We start from the raw sequence: 26,249 nt of genomic DNA on the forward strand, positions 1-26,249 counted from the left end.
TTATATGATCTTTTTTTTGACAACAGTTTTATGATATTTCTCCTCATTAATGTAATCAACTTGCACTTGCCTAATTTGATTCCATGATAACCCTTCTGTAAGCACAAGCTTAGACCCTCCACACAGCCTTCAAACAGCCTATGTACACTCAGACAAAGGCTGTTTCTTATCACTTGTTGGATTTCTACAGTTGGTCAGAAAAATTAATTCTCCATTCTAGGAAGAATTCTGACATACTGGGACTTATTTTCATTTCAAATTAGACAAAGAGCTTTTATATGAAAACTTTCACCAAACGTTTATTAAAAGGATGAATTGTAGCACACTGCCGTGCATTTTGCAGATGTTAAAACATTCTAATAAAGTTACATTTGGAGAGGACCTGCATTTTTTGAGGAAAGATTGTTCTGATTAAAACCATGCAATTAGCTCTATTAAGTGTTTCCATGTTTTTTTGAACTCCGTACCCCTTGTATACTCAATAACATATGCTATTGAATTTGTGTGCAATCAAATTACATACAATTGTAACTGAAAGGAAGAACAGGTGAAAATGTGCAAGACTGCACACAGTATGCATGTTGCTACAGCTGCTCCAGACTTCACCGAGCCACTCTTCTCACTTGCTACTCTTCTTTCTCTTCTTCCTCAGATTGCATCTTCTGATGCTCTAGGAAGCTGTTTATCTGCAGTGAAAGCCTAATTTCAAACAGGCCAGGAATGTTATTTCCACATTGGAACTGAGAGCACACAAGAGGCTGGACACCAGAACCTCACAAAGCAGCGGGCAGTCTTCCAGTCTGAAACTCCGCTCCACTCACGTCTGCAACAGGCATCACTGCACGATAAAGCAAGCTGTGGTTGAACTGCTAAAGGGCTTCTAGCCTAAATTTGCAGTCCTGCTTTAAAGCCAAGTCTTTGAGCCTTGGATTCATTGCATGCAGCAATAATCAGTGAAACAAAAGACAAATGATTGATGTTTTAGCCTTGCTATAGCTTATTTATCATGATGCTCTTACAACTCTATTCTGACCATTTGCAAAAGAAATGGTTTTGTAAGATACTCAATATGGTGTATGGAACATGCTGGAAAAGGTTACTACTTAAAATGCAGTCACCTGAGTCAGGAATTGCAGAACACATCTGGAATGTGTTTTCCTTCTAAATCTCTAAGTCTTGGATTCATTAGATCAGACAAAAATCCACATATTATATTCATGAGAGAGTTCAGGAACAACAAAAAGCCTTGGCAAGTACAAGATAGGAAAGACAGATGTTGTCCTCACCTCCACCCATGAGAATCTTATTGCCAGCTCAGCTAACATCCTCCATCTATTTGCAAAGAGCGCTTGGATAGTCCGTGGTAATCCAAACACAGGCCCGGTGCTGCCACTTATCTGATATCTTCACCTCTTGCTGAGAAAAATACAAAGGATGTTTGGAAGCAAAGGAGAGCCACTGCTGCAGTCCCACTTGAAAAAAGGAATAATCAAGCATCCATCAAAATGATGTTATGAAATTGCAGGCTCCATTTATTTCTGGGAAACAATAGCAGATGTTTAAGGACCAATCCTGCAGCTCTCTTTGTGTAAGCCATTACTAGCAATGTGAACGGAGGTCTCATGGCTAAGCCCAAAGGTTTATCATTTTGTGTCTTAATGAATAAATTCTGAGATATTATAAATTCAAATGTAGACTGTGGTGCTTTATCACCATTTCTAATATATAGACTGTCACTCCTGAAATGTTAACAGACCCTATTTTTGCCCAAGCTATTTTTGTCACCTCCTTCCATCATAGGGTAATATTTATAGCACCAGAAATTCCCCTCCATCTCTCCAAGTGCTTCATAAAGTAAGAAAAATCACCATTGCGCTACTGGGTAACTTTGGTAAGAATGACTAAAAATGCATCTTGTCTTAGAAAACATATCATCTCACTCATGCCAACTTCAGTACCATATCTGGGATTACCCTACATCTCACATACTAAAATTATAACACCTAGTAGAGTGCCATTTCACAATCGTTTCACCTGCAGTCTTTATCTGACAAAGCGCAAATGAGTACTTTAACCCTAAACCAAGATTTAATAAATGGAAATAGGAAACTCTTTCATACATGTCACATGCCCTGGACATCACTAAAGCAACGCAGCAATCTTGTTCAAATGCGATGATCAAAGCTTCCATCCTGCATCTGTTTTAGCGCATGTTCAGTGCCCAAGTGACTTTAAGAGGGGTATGCCTGGAAGCATCTCTGCCCATGTGCAACAACCGAAGAACTGCACCAGGCTTCTGAATGAAAGTGGACCTCAAAATCCATAAGACTGTATCAAAAAGCCTAGGGAATAAAGCAGACAGTCTGGTGCTATACAGTGATGAGTCTGGTCCGTTTTTCCTTCAGCAGAGTGCTGGTAAACTACTTAAAGGCTGAGGCAACACCAGGTTTTATTTACTGCGCCAGTGGCTGAACAAGTGGGGTTAGGGGGCTGCAGGGCAGGAGCAGCACAATGATCAGCTGGGCTCAGAATACATATTCCTGAATGATTATGTCAACCTTAATTCACCAGTGCTAAAACAATACAATTGTAAACTGCAAATTGTATATTGTATATGCATTTTTAAAGAAACTGTAGCTTTGTATGCTTATTTTAGCACTTCCATCCATATAAAGAGCTGTAACACCAAAGTCTGAATGACTATTTTTTCAGGCAATACAATAGACTTTTATTCCTTTCCATCTTGATAGTATTGTCAATTATGAACTTTGAAAGCCTGAAGTTTTTTCCTCCTTCATGCTTGGCTGTTAGCTTCTAGGGCTTCAAAATGCTTGGAAAACTGGGAAAATTTGGATATAAAACTCCTTTTCATTTCTGCCTCAGCCCAGGACTAGCCTGTTGCTTCTACCTTGCTTTTCTAGTATAGGACTTTATCTGAAGGAGCAGGCAACATTCTACTACGTAAAAAAATATAAACATTTGGGTTTTTTTTCAGCAATCTTTCAAGCAAAGGTTTGTTTGGCAAAACAGGTGGCAGGTTTGTAAAGTGGCCAGCAGCCCAGTGGGAAGTGAACTGAGGCTGCATGCCATACCTGCTACCAACTTTTGCTAACAGATAAAACAATATTGGGAAACAGTCTTGGGACCTAAACAGCTGCCCGAAACATGACCCAATCCCATTCTAGACATACAATCCTACCCCTTCCATGTTTCCTCTTAAAATCTTTGGAGCACAAGTCTTACGAGGAGAGGCTGAGGGAGCTGGGGTTGTTCAGTCTGGGGAAGAGGAGACTGAGGGGAGACCTTATCGCTCTCTACAACTACCTGAAAGGAGGCTGTAGAGAGGCGGGGGTCGGTCTCTTCTCCCAAGTTACAGATGATAGGACAAGAGGCAATGGCCTCAAGTTACGCCAGGGGAAGTTCAGGTTAGATATTAGGAAATATTTCTTTACTGAAAGGGTTGTCAGGCATTGGAATGGGCTGCCCAGGGAGGTGGTTGAGGCACCATCCCTGGAAGTATTCAAGAGAGGAGTTGACATGGTGCTTGGGAATATGGATTAGTGTTGGGTGGTGTGGTGGTGTGTGTGGTTTGTTTGTGGGTGTTGTGTGTTTTTTGTTTTTTTGTGGTGTTTTTTTTTGTTTGTTTTGGTTTTTTTTTTTCATCGGTTGGACTAGATGATCTTAAAAGGTCCCTTCCAACCTAGGTGATTCTGTGATTCTGTGATTCTGTGATCTTTGGCATCACGGTAGCCCCAGCATTTTGAATGAGGTGTCTTCAAGAATTACTGCGTGTTTACCAGAGTTAGCCATCTGTCCAGAATTAAACGTTTTCCTTGAACATGGTAACTGCCCTGGTACTCTGGTCTCAGTAACTTTATTGAGAAAATTCATAACATAAAGATACCACATGATTTTCTTCTGCCTTATTCAAAAGATTTGTCCAGTGTTATCACGAAAGGGTAACATTTGAGGTTCTTTTTCCTACCATTTAGCCGAAACTACAGGATTATACATCACATTTATACTAAGTTTAATATTTAACTGTGGTACATTGACTCACTACATATATATTTGCATATATAATTATATATGCCCATTATATATATACACATAAGTATATACACACATACGCCTTTTTAGATAATGCCATCTTTAATCTCTGAACCAATTTTAAAGTAAAAGTAATTCAGGCATTAAAAAACTTTTCTCTAAGGTATACTATGAACCAAAGACAAACTCATCAGCAAAGTGATGAGAAATGTATAGGAAGGAATGAAGAGACCTTTACAGACATTGCATTGATGAAAGAATTAAATATTAGGGGTAAAACTGAAAAGAGCATCCAAATTAGTTTCCTTTCCAATGAACCTTTGGTTTTTATGAATGCCTAACAGCATTAGGGAAATAACACTTGGATGATGGCCATGAACTGAACTTCTGGGTGACCCATCACTTCCCTGTAGTGCCTCTGTGTGTGGTGGTTGTGCACGTGCGCACACGTGTGTGCATGTGGGTGTCATGAACAGGTCGCTCACTTTCTGATTGGAAAGACTGCAGTTATGGGGGAACTTAGCTCCAAATGTAATATCAGTTATCCCCCCAAAAATTGTTGGAAAACAAAAGGGTGTCCACTGGGTGTGTTACCTGTTAAATCTGGCTAGTCCCCTCAAACCAGCAGCCAGGCACAGCAATCAGCTGAGAGAGGAGGAACTGTTCTTGGGCATCTGCAGAGCTGCTTTTCTGCAGCTCAGCTTCCCCCTCAGAGACCCCCTGGAGCTGGGGATCCTCTTGCCTGCTGCATCAGGCCGACAAGGTCTCAGATGCTCCACTATGTTCACCTTCATACATTTAAAATTCTCACCTTCCTATTTAGAGAACACTTATCACATCCAACACTTATTAAAGTAATTTCCTTGCTTGATAGCTTTTGCAAACACTGCTTAAGCCATCTCTATTTGTACGGATGTTTTTATTTACTTCAAAATGTATTTGTCTTGATATTTTTGACTGACTCATCTGCATTAGATAACTGGAATTAAAATGCAAATTGCTATAGCTTTTTAAAAATTCACTACATTAAGAGCGCTCTCCAGTTTTGCACAACATTACAACAGGAAGTCTTTTGTTTACATTATTCTCCCTTTCTTTTCCTCAACCACTTTTTATTCTGGATCTTCCATGTATACATTGAATATATACATATATAGTATTATATGCTTCTCATGGTATTCTCCGTTTTACGAGCATATGGAATATTGCTCAGATGGGTAATCTTTCTAAATTCAGAATGCACTTTCCAAGTATGCCCTCTGTGTATGTAAAATATGACTTCCTGTCATGATAACCTTTACAGCATATAGCCTAACATACTTTCCTATAATTGTTTGTAATGAATATCTTGATTCATACTTCAGCACATGTTATTTTAGTCATTTGCCACAAACCATGACTAATGAAATTAATGTGGGGTTGAATGTCCCAGTATTAAGCCATTTCTGTGTGCGCTAAGATTAAACAGGAGAGTGCTTAGTAAAGCATGTGCTTATGTTTAAGCATATTTAACCTGCTCTGCCGAAGCAGTATAAAGTAAGGATATTCTTGTTTTAGCTCAAACATTAACTATGAGATCAGTCAAAGAAACTGGTATGTTTTTTGATAAATTGCAGTTAGAGAGGTAGTCAAACCAACAGATCAGAACAAAAAAATGTTGTTTCATACCTATGGCAAAGGTTGGAGTGAATGTTCTTTGTTTGTCCCCAAGCAAAACAAAACAGAACAACCACAACAAGAAACCCTCACATACACAAAAAAAATTTGCTTTGTGACAGTCAAAAAAAAATTTAATCCCAATTACATCTGTGGTTTTGCTTTTAAACTGAGTTCTATTAAGTATTAACTTTATTTAAGCAATGTCTTCCTAAAGAAAATTGCCAATCCAAGATCACAAAATAGAAATAATTACTTCAGAAAATTTTCAACTTCTTTCATTCTTTTTCCATTTTTTAGGAGAACTACCTCACAAATTCAATCTTTATCTTTATTGTGCAACTTGTGGCTCTGCGACCATGCTTTCTGCTGAATCTCATCTGCAGCAGAAACAGGTTGTGGATGATTTTTAATTGTACATGTGAAGAAGAAAAGGAAAATGCATGTGGTGGTATCTTTGATGTGGCAACAAGAAAAATCCTGCACTTTTTTCCCTGCAGCAGTATGTCTTCTGAACTAGTGATTACCGACATCATCACTCTTGCAGCTCTGATATTGACTATATTTTTCAATGGAACCAGCATTAGCTCCAGAAGGATAAAAAAAAGGCCACCTGCTGCTATTGATGAAAAGCAAACTGAGAAAGTCAATGCAACTGAAGACAATCTCGAGTCCAGAACTCTGAGATATGCATTTACTACAGCAATAGAAACCATTAAGATGCTTTTTCACATATCTCGCTAGCAAGACCAAGCATCTAATAAGCATTACTATATGAAATGAAGCAGTGTGGATGCAAAGCTTAAGATATGCTAAAACAAAAGATTTTGATTTACTTTTCTTTGGACTGTACTGACAAATGACCACCAGAATGTCTTTATATACTGTATGCTATGCCTTCTAACATACAGGAGAGGTATGCGGGCTGTTGCTCTTTTATTGTTTCCCCAAACAAACCCATTTCCTACAAGCTGTTCCCATATCTTTTGTGCCACGTCCAGCTTCCCAGAAAAACAGCAGGAAAACAAAGTGTGAACTCAAAACAACCCATTTCCACAGAACAATGTGCCATACCAAGGAGAGAGAGAGCTAGAGGGGGGAGGGCGGGGGAGAAGGGAGCGAGAGAGAGAAGCTGGTTTGATGCTGCCAAGAGACTTAAAGAAAAAAGGAAGGAGGAACTTTTAAGAGTCACAGAGAGGAAGAGTTGTGTAACTGTAAATATGCAACAGGCAAGTTGCCAACTATTTCAAAGGATTTGAGGTTTCAAAATCATCGAGAAGGCTAACTGATTTGCACTCTGGGTTTTGAGCTTCCAGGAACACCTTTATATGCCTGAGAGCCAGAAACTACCATCTCTTTTTATAAACTACTTAAGCCATATTAGGTCATAATTTCAAGTTGAATCAGTAAGGAATATAAACAGACACCATTTATGCTTCTCTGCAATCTAATAAAATGAAAGCATGGACTAAATAAAGCAAAATGATACATGTCGTTCTGTAAGAAGGGAAAACCAGAAGATCCCGTTGATTTAGTTCCTGGCTGACCCAAGCAATATCCAAAGCTCCTGATATTCAGTAAACGAAGAAAACCCATACACTGAACTCCCATAGGTATAATGCATTCCACCCATTGAGACACGTGATAAAAGTCAATGACAAATGTCATCATACCATTGTAAAATCCTGTTTCTGTATTTGGCTTGTCAAGTAAATAAAAGCAGAAAGAAGGAATAAAAGCAAGTAAGGAACAAATTATTTCAGCCTTGCTGTCCATGACATTTATGCAAGTAAGAAAGAAACATTTGTAGAATCAACACAACAACTGGAATGCTTTTCCCCAAATGAAGAATCTGACCAGCTTTGAAATCTTTGGGTAGGGAGACACTGCTTTCGCAGTGAAAAGATGTGGTTAATTTCTTTTTTCTGTTGATAAAATATGCAAAAACACAGACTTTGCAGTCACTTGAAATTAAAACCCACAGTCCAAAACACTACCATGTGTCAGCAAGACCTGGCATTGCCATGAAAGCTATACTCTACAGAGAAGGAGATACGGGGCAACACTCATGTCATGATATGCTGACTTCCTACTGTGGACTTTGAAACTGGTATGGTACTGCAACAGAAAGGACCTTTCAAATGCTTGACTACTACTTACTAACCATGAATGTTACGCAGTGTTAGATGCAAGAAAGAAATGGACTCTGCTATCTTGGGATTGAACTAAGGCAAAGCAGTAGATAGACCTTGTCACAAAACACTTGCAGCTAACGCAGAAGGGACAAAAGTTGAGGGAAATACATTCAAAGCACAAGTTAAGTGCAGAGTGTGACCAGTGCAACTGTCACAGTTGTGCCAGAGGTTATTTTTCAATTTGAATGAGCTACACAGATGATAATAAAAAATGAAAGGCTGCTCTGCACAGCAGGCAAGATCTGCACAGCAGGCAAGAAGTAGAGTGGAGGTGAAGAGAAAAGTCTGAGGAATGGGGAAGGAAAAGCAAAGAGCTATTCAGCACTGTCTGGAGCAAACCAGCTAACACCATACAAACGACTCATCCCTGTCCGGGTTCCTTTTGCAGCTGCTTTCTCTGGCTCTGCTCCAGCTGATCTACCTCTCTGTGTCAACATCATGGTGGCAAGAGGGAAACTGAAGGGATCTCTCCACTTTTAGATGACCTTTGACTGCCCAGGACCTCCCAGTGGAAAGAACACGCAGGAGCCAATGCAGTGTGCAGTACTGACAGTGCCCCTCTACACTCCCTTTTCAGCCCCAAACCCTCTCTGCTATAGATAAAGCCTCCTGAGCTTTGGAACCTAATCTAATGGAAGGTGTCCCTGCCCATGGCAGGGAGGTTGGAACTGGATGATCTTTAACGTCCCTTCCAATCAAACCATTCTATGATTCATTCTTAGATACCTGTGCTGGGTGGGAGGGGGTATCCCTGCAGGCTCCTGCGGGGGCAAATTCCCTAATGCAGCACATCCCACCAAAGGGAAGATGGCTCTCACCCCTTGTGTGCAGAATCCTCCTGCCCTACTGCAACATTGGGGCTTGGCTTTTGACAGTGTCAGGAGCTGCCAACAGCTGAGGTAAACCAAAGGCAACAGTAAGTCGATAAGAGCCCTTGACATGAGAGCAGGAAGGTGGGCTTTTTATGTTTTATTTTCCCTCTGAGAGCTTGACAGACTGAAGATTGGAATTTGACCAAAGAAAGTCTAAGTGTTTTCTTAATATATCATTCAATTCACCTGGAACACATCCAGTTAATGAGGCTTTTGTAATTGTGGGTGTTCAATACATTTGCAAGTCAAGCAAATAATTATGATGCACAGATACATGTAGGTGCCCAGCCTCAGGTATCCACGCTTGAACTCGGCATCTGTTCAAAGCACGAGTTTCTCAAGACTGGGATTCTGCAGCCAGCCAAACACAAACTGATTTCTGAGGATTTCAAACACTTTTTTTACCAAAACAAAATTATTTTAAACTCTTCAATGCAAACTAATTTCGCTCCATCAGAGTTAACAGAAACACATACTTGGTTTTACTAAGAGAACACTGACTCTTCTGAACGTCTTTTAAATATATAAAAGGTTTCTGAACTCTTTCCTTATAAGATACTTCCAGTAACACTGAAATAGAAAACAGATCTTCAGAAACCAACTCTTCTGTTAGAATATGGAAAACAGATCTAAGGCTTCACGAAGACTTTTTGCTTCCTCATGTTGAGTATTTCATCACTGACCAGGCATGTTTTAAAGCTGTTTATTACCCTCTGAAGCTTCAGACTTCAGTCACAACTGTGGAGAAAACGTTTGCTAGAAACATTTAAAATTCCTGCCACATCTGATTGTATTCTACTTTTCGACAAATAGCTTTGTATGTTGAGTACACTAAATACTACATTTGTCACACACACAAATAATTTTATTTTTAAAAAAGCTCTGAAAATCACAATGAAAGTGTCTCAGGATGGGAACCTGAAAAAAAGCAGCCGTTTTTGACAATACATAGTGATTTTTTCAGGTCACACTGTGGATATAACAGAAAAGGCTCCCCTCCAGTCCTCTGCCTGAGTCATTAGCCATCAGATCATGCATGTACAGAACCTGCTCTGACTCACTGGTGCTACATAACTCTTTGTTCCCACTGGTCTTACAACATGGGAATTAAAAAAGACAACATGTCCTCTATTTAGCCAGCAACAACAGGAGTAATTAGCAGGCTACTGATTATACAAATATGAGGGGCTTGGACTTTTTTTCCTCCTGTATTTTCTTTATTCAGAGGGAAATATTTTTCCATACAAACAGGGTACTGAAATTTGCAGAGCCAAGTGAACTGTGTTTCTGGTGAAAAGGGGTGTAAGCTGTTTGTGCGAAGATGCAGGTGACAGTGTGAAACCAGCTCCGACCTTCAGAAACATGTGTTTAGAAGTTGAGAGCAACCGATGATTACATAAAGCAGAGAAAAGGCAACCTGAGTGAAAAGGAAAACAGAGGAAGAGATGAAGTAGTCCTAAAGGAGATCAAAGAAATCTAGAGAAGGAAAGAATATGGAAGATTAAAAAATAGGCTGAAGTCTTTGAGATTGGAGAATTCTGCTGGTGGCTGGAGCACTGGGAAGGCATCGAGTACAGAAAAGCCAACCAGAGAAACTGAGAAAATCAGAGGAAATCGAGGTAATGTTTATGAGCACTTTGGTGTGCTGAAGATATCCACAGTGGCTACAATTTATATGAGAGGTTATCCATCACTTAGCATTGTAAGACTTCAATATATGGAGACAAATGAGGTGGGTTTTTTTGGAGCAGAGTACAAAACTAACTTTAAAAACATATTCATTTTAGTTTAGAGGTATGTTGTGACATTTGATCAGCAAAAGCACAGGCTCTAGGGAGGTTAGAAAGTAAAGCAGAAAGGAATACTAAAAGAGAGAAGGGGAAAAAAAAAAGATTTTGAAGGTCAGGGAACTGAACACTTCTATTGCAAGCATCCGCATTAAATTTCCTCTGTCACCTAAAAGAAGATAGAACCAGCATTTGGTATTTAGCAGACACGTTGGGTAACAGACTGGAATAGAATGGTTAGATATTAACACGCCCATAGTGCAGCAAATACAGAAGCTATAGCTTAGAAAATCACAGTGGCTGGTTGAATACATTTTTCATGCCAACTCTATTGGGGTGTTTTAGCAGTAGGACAAACTAGGGAATCACAGTGCAGTTTCTTTCTGAGCCAGCTGAGTTTAGAAATAGTCTTACATGAATCTCTGACATGTTATACTAAGCCTTTTGTTAAATGATCTGTGTGACAAGGAGAATGGGTTCACATGTATGAACTGATGACTCCTCCTTGTGTATTATCTCCACAGTTGTGCTGGGACCACCGTGGGCATCACACCCCCCAGGACTGCGAGACAACTTGCTCTGCAATCTGCTAAGTACAAAGCAGGTAAGGAAGTGCTTGTCTTTCCCCTGACACAACTTGCCTGGAACGTAAGGCATTTCCTCGTTGCAGAGGGCAGCACATCCACTCCGGCAGCGGGGATCTCCCAGAGAATGGCAGTGGCCGTTGCACAGCACCTCTGCCAGGCTGTGGCTGAAGGGCGCAATACAGCTCACCGCTTGAGCCCAGGCATATTTAATAAAAGAAGTTCAGGGTCCTTGCACAAAAAAGAGTCTTCTACAACTGCCCACTGTTCTGTAAAAGCAAATGCAATTCTTTTGCTTGTACTTCGGGCTTTGGATTCTCCCTGCATTTGCCTAATTCACTGGAAAAATCAGGAAATTTTGGTGATATTTTGTATAGGTCTTCTTTACTTGCTAAGCTAGACTTTTTTGGAAGTTTAGGCCTCTGTTCTCCTTTTCTTGGCCACATTCTCATTTATTTACACAAGTCTGGTGATTGTAAATGGTCTCTGAAGTGCTGGAGATTACAGTTTATACTCACTGTCATGAAAATTCAGTGTACTGACTTTGTTTTTCTTTTCTCCTGGTGTCCCTTGTATACTAAGCTGATAGTTTCAAAAAGTCTAAAGCTTTGTCCTCCTTAGGATACTTCATGATTCAAAGTACTTTCTAGACAGATTTTGTTTTCCACCTTTCACTTTATTTTTTTCAGCACTGACCGGCACTGATTATTATTGCTTCAGTTGCTCATGCAGTAGCTTGTAAATTATTTTGAAGCAAATTTTATTGGTCCTGCTTTTCAGCATCTAGTTCTAGTGTCACTATCAAACTTAGAAGTTTCATTTTCAGCATCATCCCAATCATATTTGCTTTACCTTATCTAAGATTTTAAAAGAGTTAATCTGAGGATTTTTCAAGCTTCCTTTTTAACAACTGTAGTTGCCAAATTCTATGATCTTACTGAACCTTAGGTTCCTTTGAACCTAAATTATAGAGTCAGCTGAAAACCTAAGACTGATAGTTTTCATTTCAGCAAAAAAAGAGTAAATTTCAAGGTTTAAAAAACAGACAAGAAAGTGAACAATATAACTTGCATTATTCCCTGAAATTCCATGATTTTTAAGCTGATGTCATCATCTCATGAATTCTCAAAATTTTTTACTGACAAAAATGATAAAATTCCTTACCATCACCTTAATTTCACCATTGTGTCCCACTGCTCTCTACCTCCACCTGGACACTTTCTTATAAAACATTTTGCAACATTTTTCCTCATCTTCATATTGAATCTTCTGAATTTCTCAAACCATGACAGAGCCCTTCTCTTTTCACTAAGGAAAGGAACAGAAAAGCATCCAGAAAAAAAAAAAGGGAAAACAATGCCTTGATTTTCACAGACACCTCACATAGTACTGACCTTTCTCAAACAACCTTCCAGCCCTCTTAATTGATCCTCTCCAGTGTCATAAAAGCCTTCAAGTCCCCTAAATTGCAATATTTGGAGAGAAAATTTCTACTAAAATATACAGAGGTGCGGTATCTTTATCTGTGATATTACAAACATTGGATATTTTCAGATTTTAAAAAGTGAGCCAAAGGTTTTGTCAGTCGCTATACAGAAAATAGATTTCTCCAATAGGTTAGACTGCCAGCTTTATTTCTTTACAGTTTCAGGAATAAGACAATATCAGACATCTGATGGCAAGAATCCACCTGAATCCCAGGCTACAGACTAGAAACATGACCAGAAATGTGTCTGACTCGTTGTTTTTATTAATTAAAAGGTACACCCTAAAATTCCAGCTTACTGAGTGTTCATCTGCATCAGACCCTTAGACAACGTACTTGTTTTGTGTGAGCTCTAGCTCTGCACATAAGACTAGGTCAAGACCTATGCGGTACTAACACCACGTGAAGTCCCTTAAGAAGCAGGTAAGCAAAGTCCAGGTGGTGTGTATAGTTCTTCTGCAGGGTCTCTGCCCTGTGCTGAGTTCAGCCCTGCTACATGAAGTATTCAAAGTTTTTAAGTCAGGCCTCAGAAATAGAGAGCACTTAAAAGCAATGCACTTTCAGTCTGCCTCCTGGCTTTTAAGCCTTCAGGGTAGATTCTTTAATATTAGAGAGTCTTTCGTCAATGACAACTGAAGACTTCCCAGTGTTCATATAATTTAAGAAATTGTCCTTTAAGAAGACTGTTACAATATCACAAGACTCCTGATAAAAATTATGAGACTCGGCAAGAATTGCATCCTCCAAGGAACAGCTGAGAGTGACACAGGTTAAGGCCAAACAAAATCTCTGTGAAAGTGGAAAATAGCACTAGGAAGGCCCAGGCTCAGAAGAGAAACATACTTGGAATTGAATTTGGTCTGGACTGCATTCCAAAAGGTTAGATTAAGTGATGAAGATGGGGGAGAGGGGGAAGGGGAAGTGAACCTGAAGACAGCTAAGATTTAACATTCATGCTAATTGGAAAGTATCTGGGCACCATTATGGAGAAAGAATTTATGCAGAATGAGTTAAAAGTCAGTATTTTACATATACATTTTATAGGTTGTGCTATACTTCAAAATTTAACACCTATTCAAATGCATTTTTTAAAAAGGTGTCGTAGTTGTCAAATCTGCAACACACTTGCCCGCCAAGCAGCTTGGATCTAAAGCTTCCCATCCTAAGGGAGAAAATAAAATGCAAAAGCATTGCATGAGTAGCAATAGTCAGCGGCAATTTTTTGTTCAAAAGCTTGTTATTGATACCCATGCAAATAAAAGTCTAACACAACACCATCAAACAGGAGGTCTGAAGAGTTTAAAAGGGAATGGTTACTATTTGCAAAACAAAACCAGCCTCTGTTTTGGCATATTGAAGATGAGAGGGAAAATAAAGGAGAAGTTTTGCAAAACTGCAGTTTTCTAGCATTTCATCTGGTTAATAATACATGTTGGGAGGAAGGTACAGGAAGAAAGAATACAGCGAAGCCACTTTGCCCGAGTTCATCTCCTGTGTGACTGTTTTTTCTTCAACTTTAATTACATTATTTTACTAACCAAAGACATTTCCTAGGAAAAAAAGACCTAACCACTTTCAATTTTCCTTACTTTTTCTAGAAAGGCAGCATTGACTAAGCAGGGTTTTTTCACGTCAGTGAAAGCAGGTAAATTTCATAACAGCACTTTCCATTTTGTGAGTAAGCAGTCCATCTTCAAAAACCCATCTGAAGCCTCACTGGTCAGAAACAGTGGGAACTCTCAAGTGGTCAACACCTTAGAAAATAAAGATCCTTATTCAGGGCTTTAAGCACACACTTAACAATCTAACCTTAGGGACCCTTTTTTTGAAAATGTCAACCTGGTCCATTGAAAGACTTTCTACTAAACTTGCCTCCTTTGGCATAAAACACCAATGATTTAGTTGGGATTGTAAAGATTTACTATGCACTTTTCCTATCTTATTAGAACCAGTAATGGAATACACTTACTTGAATTTCTTTGGCTATGAATGCATACTGCTGAAGAGTATGACATCCAGAGGTTAAATTCCTGTCTACCTTTCATTTCAGCTTTATAACTGCAGTGAGTACATTTCCTTAAAATCTGTGGATTCTAAATCAAAGGAAAATTTATTTTTAATCTCATCACAATTTATAAAAACCCTAAGAATTCAGCAGTAAAACTATTAGACTTTGATAATTATAAGAAAACAAAAAAGAAAATTAAGAAATTGCCAGAAGCTTGTAGATAGAAGGCGTCTTAAAAAATCACTATTTTTCAGATAATTTGTTAGTTTTGCTAAGTGTTTATAAAATATATATTAGAAACAAACAGTTTCAGTAAAGACCTTCACTAAAGCATTTTCAGGAGAATAACTGCTTCTTGACCAATATTATTATCACTGCATAAAAATTTATTCTCATTATGTAGGAGCCCCACGCATGGGAACAAGGACAACTTTTTTGCTGCGTATCTATCAGATAAGGCTGATGATCTGTCTCTCTGTATCCTTTTCATACATTTTTGATCCAAATCAGAAGGAATAATAGGATTTTCTGATGTCTCCCTGGACGTATCCTGTCTAATGCTGTACATGTGCAGAAACCTCTGTCCTTACAGGTGTATAAAATGCACTGGATTTGTCTTATTAGTTCAATAAAAATAAAGTGGGAGCCATTGCCTCACCACTGCAGAGCCCAGCATGATGAGGCACGTTTGCATGCTCTTAATCTAAAACATCAGTGGAACAGCTCAGATGCTTTCAGTTCAGCACGTGTCTGCATGGTTTGATGGATCACATCTACAACAACCATTCAGTGAATACCGTGATGCCTGCGACCCTCCACAGAGCTTGCTTTTTTGGCTGAGGCAACCTAGCCTGATTCAAAGTTCACTGAAGTCAATGGAGAGACTCAGCACCATCGACAGGATTGCACTCATGCAAAGCCAGGACAGGAAACTCTGAGGAAACATAAGAGCTACCCTGTTTGTCGCCTTGAATATTTGTTTAGTGTTTTGGAATTTACTGACTAAAGCTGCATGGAAGAAACTTGGCAGCCAGAGACTTTTGCCAAGTTGTGTTATTTTGGTTGTATCAGAACTCCTGAAATAAACCCAAAACTCCAGCAAGACTTTTGTGTTCATGACATAGCCTCCTTGAACTCACTCTATGCAACCATTCAGGATTACACTGCAGTCTTGGCTAGCAAGGTAATATTATGCTAAGAACATGATGTTCTCCTCTCACTTTACACCCATCTTATACCTCTGTAGCCCATTGGATACAGTGGATCCAGTTCCAGCTCTTCTCTAGCTTAGAGAAAGACGAAAATTCATCAGGTTTACTGTAGAGCCCAAGACAGTTACTCCCAAAGTTTTAATTTCTTTGGGTGGCCACCATGATATATTTCCCCGCTGAAACAAGTATTAAGTGCAGTGGCCATATCAATCAGTTAATCGACTGGACAGAAGAGGGTCCTGGGTTCCACATCTCACAAGTGGCTACTTTGTTGACTAAAATTTTTAATAAAAATACACCTCTGGCACTCAAAAAATACCACATGTAGATGAGAACAGACATGAAAAAGGAGCCTACGGATGACTCAGCTGGAGTTTGTGTTCATTAAGAGGGTTAATACAAACGTTCCTGATTGTTTCTGTTGTTTATGAATCTCGACCTTCAGAACAGCACTGAAATGTGCTGTCTCCTAAAGATGTTCCCTACCGATATGACACACACTTTGCATTGTTTCACTGCACACAAGCATTAATATCCCAGAGGTAACCCACCCTTCTTTTAACGGCTGGTGACAGGTCCAATGGCTGAGCAAAAATCAGTTGAAGGAAAGGGAAGTCTTGTCGGAAATGAGATTAATCTTGTAACGAGTGTTCAGCCCTGATAACCCATCTGTGCAGAGAACTGCTTTAACTGGAGAGCAATTAACCTTCACCTGACAAGCTCTGTCCAACCGTTATAAACAACATTAAAGGCACAGGATCCCCCTCTTTTTTCCCCCTTTACGTAGACTAAACAATCAGATTCTGAATTCCATGAAAATGGTACATGTAATGGTGCCTTGATGACAAATCGCAGGAAAATTTTTTAAAGGTAATGGCTGTATGGAAATAATGTTAAAAATGTCTCTGGCCACCACTTTAGTGAGTTGATCTGATTAGTGAAAAGCAACAATTTTGAGCACTTCCAAGGGAATACCTTACACATGAGGAAAGCTGATGTGAATACGCCAAAGACTAACAATAATAAAAATGTATGCAAGTAGATAAGAGCTGACTAACCATGTCCCAGGAACATTGCTTTCAGGACAGAGCACGTATTTCCCCAACACCCCTGTGAGCCCAAAGCCACGGGGAACTTCCTAGAGCTTCTTCACCCATGGCCTTGTGGAAATTACTTGTCAAAACTAACTTCAACTTGCTGAACCCATCTGCAGTAACTGGACTTTTGCGTCAGGTCCCCGCAGGACCTGTTCTCCCATCCGACAGCTGGTGCTCCAAGTGATGCATTCATTGTGGTCTCTGGAGGGGTCTGTAAATCCAACCTCAGATTCCCAGCCTGTTAGACCACAACATAAACTTAAACAACTGCCTTTCCCGCAGTAGTCTGAGGAGATAACTGAATGCGGGTCTGTTCTTCAAAGATGAAAAGGCGCGATATATATGAAGCCACAATAGCAAAGGACTACTCAACTCTATGGGGAAAGGCCAAGATACTGATCTCAGTCAGAGTGGCAGAAACCTGGAATGACTCCAGGGCAATCATAGGCAAAACACTACACAAAACTTGGACTGAGCTCCTGAATAACTTCGGTGAAAGCCTGGCCCCAGTCAAGCCATTGGCCAAATACTTTTGACTTCGTTTTGGCTGATTTCACTTCAGGTTTCATAAATCCTCATTCATTCTATTCATCTGCCTGAAAGCAATTACCCTGAAGTAACAGTTAGCAATGGAGGTTTTCTGTCTTTGTTTACTTTTCTTTTGCTCTAGGTTTCTCTTTTTCTCAGCAGAAGTTCAAACATGCAGGTTAGTCATGGTTTTATTTCTCTGTACAGTGAGGCAAAATTTCCATTTCAGTCATTTCGGTTGAATATATATGTCACTGCGGATTGCAAGAGATGGCCGTGACTTTTTAATATATCCAGAACATGCTCTGAACATGCTTCTCTTGTTGGAGCAGTCCACCTCAAGGGTTAGTGAAATGTGTACTTTATTCAGTGGTGCACACAAATAAGGAAAGGATGCAGGCAACAAGGACTTGGAGGGAGGTTGCTTGCTCTTCATCTGACAGAATGGCAATGTATTTTGAAGCAACCTGATTTGTAGTATTGTAAAAGATAGGGTCACTTTTCCTAGCATTGCAGAGAAAACCCCTGATATTTCATAGTCCAACATAACAGCATTGGTCTTAAATTTCTACATAAACAGATGTTTTGTACTGTGGCTTAAATGTTTAAATAGTAACAGGTAGAACAGTACCTTTATATCATACAAGAAGAGCTTAGATCTTTTCAGTGAATTAGATATTAACAGATAGGAAGTTCCTATTGAAAGCATTTCCTGTATTGGTAGTCCCTGATTTTGGCGACTTATCTGGGTAGGAAATGAATGCAGGAAGTATCTGTCTACAGACTCTTTATCATCAAGGTAATTGCTGTGACAGCATTTTACTGTTTATCAAGGTAATAAACATACCGTCTAAAAAAAGATGTTTTTCAACTCTAAAGAATGAGGTTTAAAAAAATAATCTTACAGGCTAACATTACAGTTATGCAAAATCTTCCATGTAGAATTCATATGCTGCTTCTCTCAGCACAACTGTAATTAGGGATTTGTCAAACGAAACATTTCCAGTCTCCTGTGGCTTTTTTCCCAGTTACAGCACTGTTTCTCTCTATCTCGCTCTCTCATCTCTCTTAAGTCAGGTAGGTCATTTTAAAGAGTTCTGCCACTTCCCATAAATAGTAATTCACCACCCCTTCCTGCAGGTATTTGCATATACCCAGTCCTTGTAATTTGTTGTTGCATTTCCTTCCCATCTATCAGGCACTGCTTAACCTGGCAACACATACATTTAACTGAGTCAGAACTTTGCCTAATGTGAAAAGGTTACGCCATCCTAGTGACACCATTCTCCACCCATCAGTTGAAATATACACTCCAAATAAACCTACTCAACAAGTGAAGGGAGACATCGTATCATATGCATTCCTTCCACTCATTCATTTCCAAAATCCACCACTCTGAAGACCATTTGCCTGGTCCACTGTATGTGGATGATTGCTTGGTGTGTCCTTCAGCCTAGCCTTAAAAACTGCTATTACTCATGATTCTTTTTTACCTTTTAATGTTCAACGACATTTTAATGACAATAATTGTCATTTTATTCATTTCACTTTGAAACAAATTAGATCTATGACATGATAATTACCAGAAGTGGTAATCACTGGTTTGTACACAGTAGTTATTAAAAAACATTACTAATATTACTTGTTTATTACCCACTAATATCCCTTTCCTGAAAGCAATGTCTGATCTTTCTAATAGGATGATTAGAAAAATCATAGTAAAAATAGTGCATAGTAAAAATTAGCAACCTGGTGACTAAGTATGCATGCCAAGGAGAGAGATAACTTCCTTGTGTTTGCAACCTGAATCTCACCAGACTTCCTGGAACTTCTCCTCCCTCTGTTCACTGTGATGAGTTGTTTGCAGGGTTATACAGTCCGTCTTTTAAGGGGGATGGTGAGAGGAATGAGTTGAAGGATGCAGTACTATCCAACCTCAGGGAGGCTTAGTTACAACATTTAAAATAACCCCTTCAACCATAAAGATACATTGATACTTTAAGGATAGGATTGATACTTTTTTCATATGAGCGCTTCAAAGTTTTTTGTCATCGGTGTTTTAAATGTACTCAATATTTCTTCTATAATACACCAATATATATTAAGGACAGCAGGATGACTAGCAGAACACATGCCATTTTGTCAAACCAGTGGCTTTTCATTACTGACAATGTGAAAAGATGCCAGTTTTTCTCTACTGTATAATTATCTATCAAAAGAAATTAATTTTTAAGTAGTTAATGATGAATCTGATAGAAAACACATTGCAGTCAGTGAAAAGATTTTTGTTAACTTGACAAGGTTTGGCACTGCATGTGATATTTTCTACTACATCACTTTTACTTTCTTAAAATTGATAATACAAGTGATACAAATCCAATTTTTCTTTTTCTTTTCTCCGTTTTGCTGATTTTCAAAATAATGTTGTTGGTATGAATTAGAAACTTGCACTATGAAGCCTGCTTCTTTTTGAGTGAAGAGCAGTAGATATTTTTACTGCATTATGAACTGTCACTTTGAAAATAAATACCTTCTTTTGGCATTCACATTTCTCAAAACTACTTATGTATTTATCTTTCAGCAAGTCATTCTCCAAAAGCACTTGATTCTTTTAACATTATTCTGAAAGGCCTCATGGAACGTGCTGAAAAACATTTTGTTAAGAGATAATATAGTTCTTGTTAAGAAAAAAACAAACAAACAAACAAAACAATTCAGACAGTCAAACATACACATTTTCCAGCTGATGTTCCTGGCCTGGGGACTTGATTCTGGAAGCAAAATCCTTATATTTGACTTCGTTTGGCATATGTAGCCACAAACCAGATTGAGATAAAAGACTGCTGATTAAAAGCAAAAGAAAACAATACAAAAACCCCCAAAATACCTTTTTCTGTTCTTATATGACTATTTCTTCCTTGAATTGTACATTTGTATTTGAGTTAGAAATACTTTTTTACGTGGAAAAAATTATAGGTCTGATTTTACTGCCTTTATTGGAACAAAATCTTCATGAAATTGGTGGAAACTTTGAATTAAGGAGTGCAAGATCAGGCTAAGTGGTTTAAGGCGCTCTTGCTGTTCTTGTTTCTGATTCACCAGAGCACTCAGGTGTGTGCTTAGCTTTAAGAGGGTTGTGTCATATCACCAAAGCCAACAGAAGTATTTACAGGCTTAAAGTTAAATATACCACTGGATCATTTGCTAATTGGGATTAGAAAAAAAAAAGAGAATAAACTTTATAATTTTTTTAATGCAAGGAACAAAAAGTACAAATTACTGTATCAGTTCTGTTGGATTCAGTGCAGATGCAGTCCTCTAAACAGAGACTTAAACATTTCCATACGTCGAGAACAGATTTTTTTTTAACTGTCTCCAGCTTTTCTTGGATTTAGAAATACTTGAGTGAGTACTTAGATTTTCGAAAAGAAAGTGAGAGAAAAGTAATACTATAGAGAGAAGCACAGACCAAGATTCCTCACCAAAAAAAATTTTGCTACTATATACTGCTTTAATCAGTATACCGATACTCTTTCAAGCCTTAGAAAGGCTTGAAGATTCTCCTGTCCTTTATCAAATACACAGACTTTTTCTCCCAGAAATCGTAGCTTCCATGTGAACAGCACATTAGAATTCAATAATAGAAAGTGGACATGCACACATTTATAAGTAAATTAGAGTAAAAGAAATATCCACAAGTGTAATCAATAAGTCATTGTAAAGTCAAGATAACTTACTGAAGGGTTTTTTTAAGTATAAGTATAATTGCATTGGCAGACAGGGAGAGAAATATAACAAGGCTTGCTACATGGCAAGGAAGTAGAATTCTAGTTGTAATTTTCTAATTAATGTTCTTTCCTCCGCTATATGATAATGGAGAAAAAAACCCCAAATGACCTTCAAGATAAGTATTTTTACTTCATCCCAAGGTAACACTTAAGTAATTTTTGCTCCATTCTATTAAAAAAAATACCAAAAAAGACAGATGCCTAATTCAGAAGCCTGTGATATTTTCTTAATTTGTATTTACAGTAACTAGTGGGATGCCTATAATTAGCAGTGCATATTGATTTGATGGTCTTCAGCTTCAGTGCTTTGCACCGTTGTGCTACTGCACATATCTGTCAGGTACTACTGTTGAAAAAAACTTGAAAAACTTGGAAAAAGACATTTTATCCTTCAAACGCCAAAAACCCTAACAAACAGTGAGGTTAGCCAGGTGCACACCACATATAGGGAAGTGAATGCATTAGAAATATCAGTCCTCAAATTGTGTACCGAAACCATAATACTAGCTATGGAGGCGCACACCTTCTCCCACCGCTCTCCTCTCCACAATTTCCTACGCTGCCCTCCATGGGAGCCGGCCCTGCTCCCGATCGGAGGGAGAGGTGCCCGGCCTGGGAGAGGGTGGTTGTTCTTGCAGCGTAAAGGTCAGAATTAAAGTAAGACATCCATGCCTTGGCCTAGGAAGAGGGCACTGCTGTGTCCTCCTTCTCAAGAGAAACCTTTCACTGTGGCGCTTTCCCCGTCATGGAGGAGAGGGGGAAGGGGGCAGCAGGAGGAGGACAGGGGACAAGCAGAGACGTATCTCCCAGTAAAGCCACACTCGTGATGTCAACGCCAGTGCCTGAAAACGTACACAAATGCTTGCCTTCATAGATAATGATTAGCCCCAGTTAAGCCAGCCTGTTTTTTCATGATCCCTGAGCATCCCATGGGTCTGCCTGCAGATTTCTGTCTGATAGGAAAAGGATGAATCAAATATGGTCTTACTGGAAGGCCACCTTTACAGGTGTGTACATTTAGAGCAATTTCTATCCAGTTATGAACAAATACATAGCCATTTGCAAACCAATTTTGAAATTTAATGACTCCATGGCTTCCCTAAAGAAGAGAGTGAATTCCTGGCACAGAGATCCCAGATAAAGCTTTCCACCTTACTTGGCCACAGCCTCTTGTCACCTACACTGGGATAGCAGGGCTACCCATTGCCAGCAGAGAACACAGGTCATTATACTGAAATTGCAAACAAAAAATCTTTGCTAGACATAACTGTTTAGCAAAAGCACAAACACCCATTTGGCATTGAAATGGAATTTCTTTATTTTGGAAATATCTCAGTTAAGTGACTTCTTTATGTACTCAGTACAGAGAAGGAATTGAATCTCTTTGGAGTGGTTTAGGTTCATGTCACAGTACATTTCCTGTATCTACAGTACAAAGCACCTGTCATTTCTTTTCAGTCATTTTACATTTTGCACTTGCATAAATAAAATCCTTGCATATAAGGCCTTCCCAGCACCCTGGGCACCAAAGTCCTCAACATTTTGGGGTGCCTATTTCTCCCAGCAAGTTTCTCACTCCCAGATAAGAAGACAAAAATGTAGGTTTTTTCCCACGCAGGAGACTTTGCTGTCTGCATTGCGTTAACAGGCTGCATAATGCACAGCTGCACACAGCTTCTGCCCACCTCTGTAAGTTTAAGGTGGAGGTAAAATAATAACTATGAGATATTCTTTGCAATCATCTACCCTATTATAATTCAGCCAACACAAAACATCAAAAAATAAATAATAAGAGCTCCTCAAAATGCATACATCTAATCTCTTTGTACCATCATTTTTCAAAAAAAATTTCCCACCAACATCAATAGTGCATTCTGATTAATAGACGCAAAAACCAGTATTACTATCTCAGCACATAGCCCTTCTTTTAGCAATGCAAAACTTGACTCCCTGAACCTCAAGATTTTCATAGAGCGCCTGTAATGTTCTGTGTGCTCTGAACTGCGCAGCAAAACCAAAGGGAATTCAGCTGTTTCAGGAGCTACTTAGCATATAATAGATACTGGCCAGCAATGCAAAGGAGATTCAAATCTTTGTCTCCATAAATAGCCCCTTGAAAGCACTAGTGGTTGCAAAAAGAGAAGGTTCATTAGTTTTTTTAATCACATTGTCTTCAGGCAAGACTTTCAGATTTCAAAAACTGTAACAAAAAGCATCAAATGCATCTTTAAAATGTAAACATCTAAGCAGAAGTTACTGAGAAATCAAACTGCTGCTCCACTTAGCTAATGGCCAGGCACCGCTGCTATTCCGTATCTCTTACTAAATCTCTGGCATAATTAGAAAAGTACAGAAATACACAATACCACAAAGAAAACAAATACCTTGATCCCAAATCTGATAATACAACGCCGCAGAGTCCTCACTGTACATGCTGGTTTGCTCTTTACGTAAAATTAGTTTCACTATCACAAAGCGTTTAGTTACAGTTATACTTCTGCAATTAATCACAGCTATTGCTATATCTGTAACTGCTATCTATTGCGACATACAGAGAAGCAAAAACTAGACAGATAGACATATAGATTTATTCAACTAAGTGACACAACCTGAAAAACTCATCAAAGCCATTCTTAAAAAAAAAACAAACCATGCACCGAGATCAATTTATAAGCCAATTAGAGAATTTTATTGTGCAAAAAATTAAAAGAAAAAGAACACACCCATGAGATCTTGCCACCACCATTAAAATAACATTCACAAAGGTCCCGAGTATCAGCATAGCATTTCTAGAAAAGCACATAATTAACACCTGCATGAGAGAAACAAGAGCTTGTGCCTCTCATTCCCGCTTGCTAATATTTGTGCCCCATCAACAAGAGAAACATTTAAAAGTATCCAAAAGTTTAGTGCTTTTAGGAACCCTTTTTTTTCCTTCCAGTGCACACCCTCTCCCCTTATGGCAGTCCGCAAACACATCCAAGCTGTCAGAATGATACCTACAAGAAATTTCAGAAGCTCTCATAAAAGGGCTTCGCATATGCAATCCACAGCACTGAACAGTGAATTTAAAAAACCCAATTTTTTTTCCGAGTTTGAAGTTTTTAAGCCTTGCGGATGGTTGGAGTAGGAAAAAGGAAATTTACTAGGCAGTACAAAGGAAATCTTGTTGTCCTCTATTGTGGCAGTGGGGGTGTTGCCCAATTCTAACTTATCTAGGTTGATAAAGGAAACCAAAGAACACGCCACTGAAAAAAATTCCAACAAAAAAGGTACCCCTTTCTTACCTTAATAGTGCTTGCCATAATGTGATCAAGATTATTGATCGCTAATAATTGCTAATAATAATTATTGCTTCGCTCTGACCAGAAAGAAGTTTTGATGAGGTTGTTTAGAGCGGATGAGATTGTGCTAACTCTGGGAAATGAAGTCAGCCAATGGCAGGAAGAGGTTTCTATTGGTCCTGGCCACTGCAGCTCGAAGAAACAGGATATTTGGGAGCGAAGAGATAAGAGTCCTAAAACAATGTTGTTTTTCTTGATGATATATGACTAAATTTTTTTAATTATTTTTTTTAACAAAAAAGTCAATTGCCTGTGACTGCCTGGGCAGGTGTGATCTGATGTGCAGCAAGTGTGACATGCCACTTTGAGGCAGGATGCAGATGTCAGATGAAATGGGCCAAATTCAGCACTAGTTTCATGCAGTTTATTCACTGGGGAATTGCTGATTCAGGGCCAAAGCCAGACTTGGTATAAGCGGGTGTAACTGCAAATATGTTAATGAAGTCTAGCCCCGCTTACACCACATCCATATTTGTCCATTAACCTCATTCCTGAATTCTTGAGCTATTGACACTTTCTAGCCTATCTGATTTAGCGCATTTTTTTTTTTTTTAGAGAAGAAGCAAGTACACTGCAGACAATAATTTCTTTTTGATGCTTCTTTCTTACCAAGGAAAGGAAGTCACAAAAAACCATAAATTTCAAAAGCAAGTGCCTGATTGCCATAAGCAGTCTTCAATTTTCCACTCTCTTCCTTTACTTCACAGCTCTATCCATGCATGAAAATGAGATGGTTTCACTGGTGATTCCCTTTCTGGTTGGAGTGAGGTAGCAATTTTTTACTCAGTGTTATATTTTTTTTGTCCTTTTGTAGCACTTGGCAATCAGAGGGCACCCCAAAACTATATCAGCTGTGCAAACAAAATACTGTCTCTGTCCCAGACCCTTGCTTAGGAATGCTGAACTAAAAAAATAAGAAGTGGTCCCACAGTACCAGCCAGTGTAAAAGTCCCCATGTAAAGAGCCACATAGGATCCTGGCACAACCCTCTTGCTCTTATGATTCTCGCAACATTTTGTGTTTTGTGAAAGACAGTTCCTGGTGTCAATGGTTTCTAAGCTTTCAGCTAGAAGAGAAAAACTTGAAAATGGGACCTTCAAAATTGAAGGAAAAATTAAAAGAAGTCAGAATGTATTAACTGTTTGACAATCTTGTAATTTTTAAAAGCTGGTCCTACTATAACTGGTTTACAATTTCTCAATGCTTCCTCTAACAATATAAAACGATGGACATATTGCTTGAAAGCGCTGCAGCACTGGGCAAATAATTCCCGCTGTAGTTAAGGTCCTGCCCTCTGACCAGGGACTCTGGTTTGATAAAAAAACCCCAAGAAATAGTGATGGTTTGTCATAGCTTTATTTAGTGGAGGCAGATGACCTCACCCTCTCCTAATGCCTTTCTCTCCTGCTCCTTAGGACAAGAAAAGGAAATCGGAGCGTTGCCCTCTAACTGGTGATGACTGCTGGCATTTGGTATGCATTTTTTCCAAATGGTACCTAACGATAGCAGTAAGTCCCAGTTCACTCTTGCCCTCCTATCCTGACCTGAAGAAGGTGACACGTGGCCATGCACTTCTCCAGAGACGCACCCGGAGGACATGAATCACTGCCTGCTTGGACCTTGGGCATTCATCCTGCAGGTGC

At 39.0% G+C, this 26,249-nt stretch overlaps 1 protein-coding gene across 2 annotated transcripts in view; it reads right to left on the reverse strand.

Annotated features, from left to right (window-relative positions):
* The window catches only part of ERG (ETS transcription factor ERG), a 66,067-nt gene extending 41,386 nt beyond the window's left edge, over nucleotides 1-24,681 (reverse strand). The window contains exon 1 of one of the 2 annotated variants that reach the window (XM_074159752.1): nucleotides 24,550-24,681. In XM_074159752.1, coding sequence (XP_074015853.1) covers nucleotides 24,550-24,567 — 18 coding nt within the window. In that variant the 5' untranslated portion in view covers nucleotides 24,568-24,681. The remainder of the gene's footprint in view (nucleotides 1-24,549) is intronic. The other variant, XM_074159759.1, reaches the window with a different exon arrangement.
* Nucleotides 24,682-26,249: the final 1,568 nt, after the last annotated feature.

The sequence above is a fragment of the Numenius arquata genome, chromosome 1, assembly GCF_964106895.1.
Source record: "Numenius arquata chromosome 1, bNumArq3.hap1.1, whole genome shotgun sequence".
NCBI lineage: Eukaryota > Metazoa > Chordata > Aves > Charadriiformes > Scolopacidae > Numenius > Numenius arquata.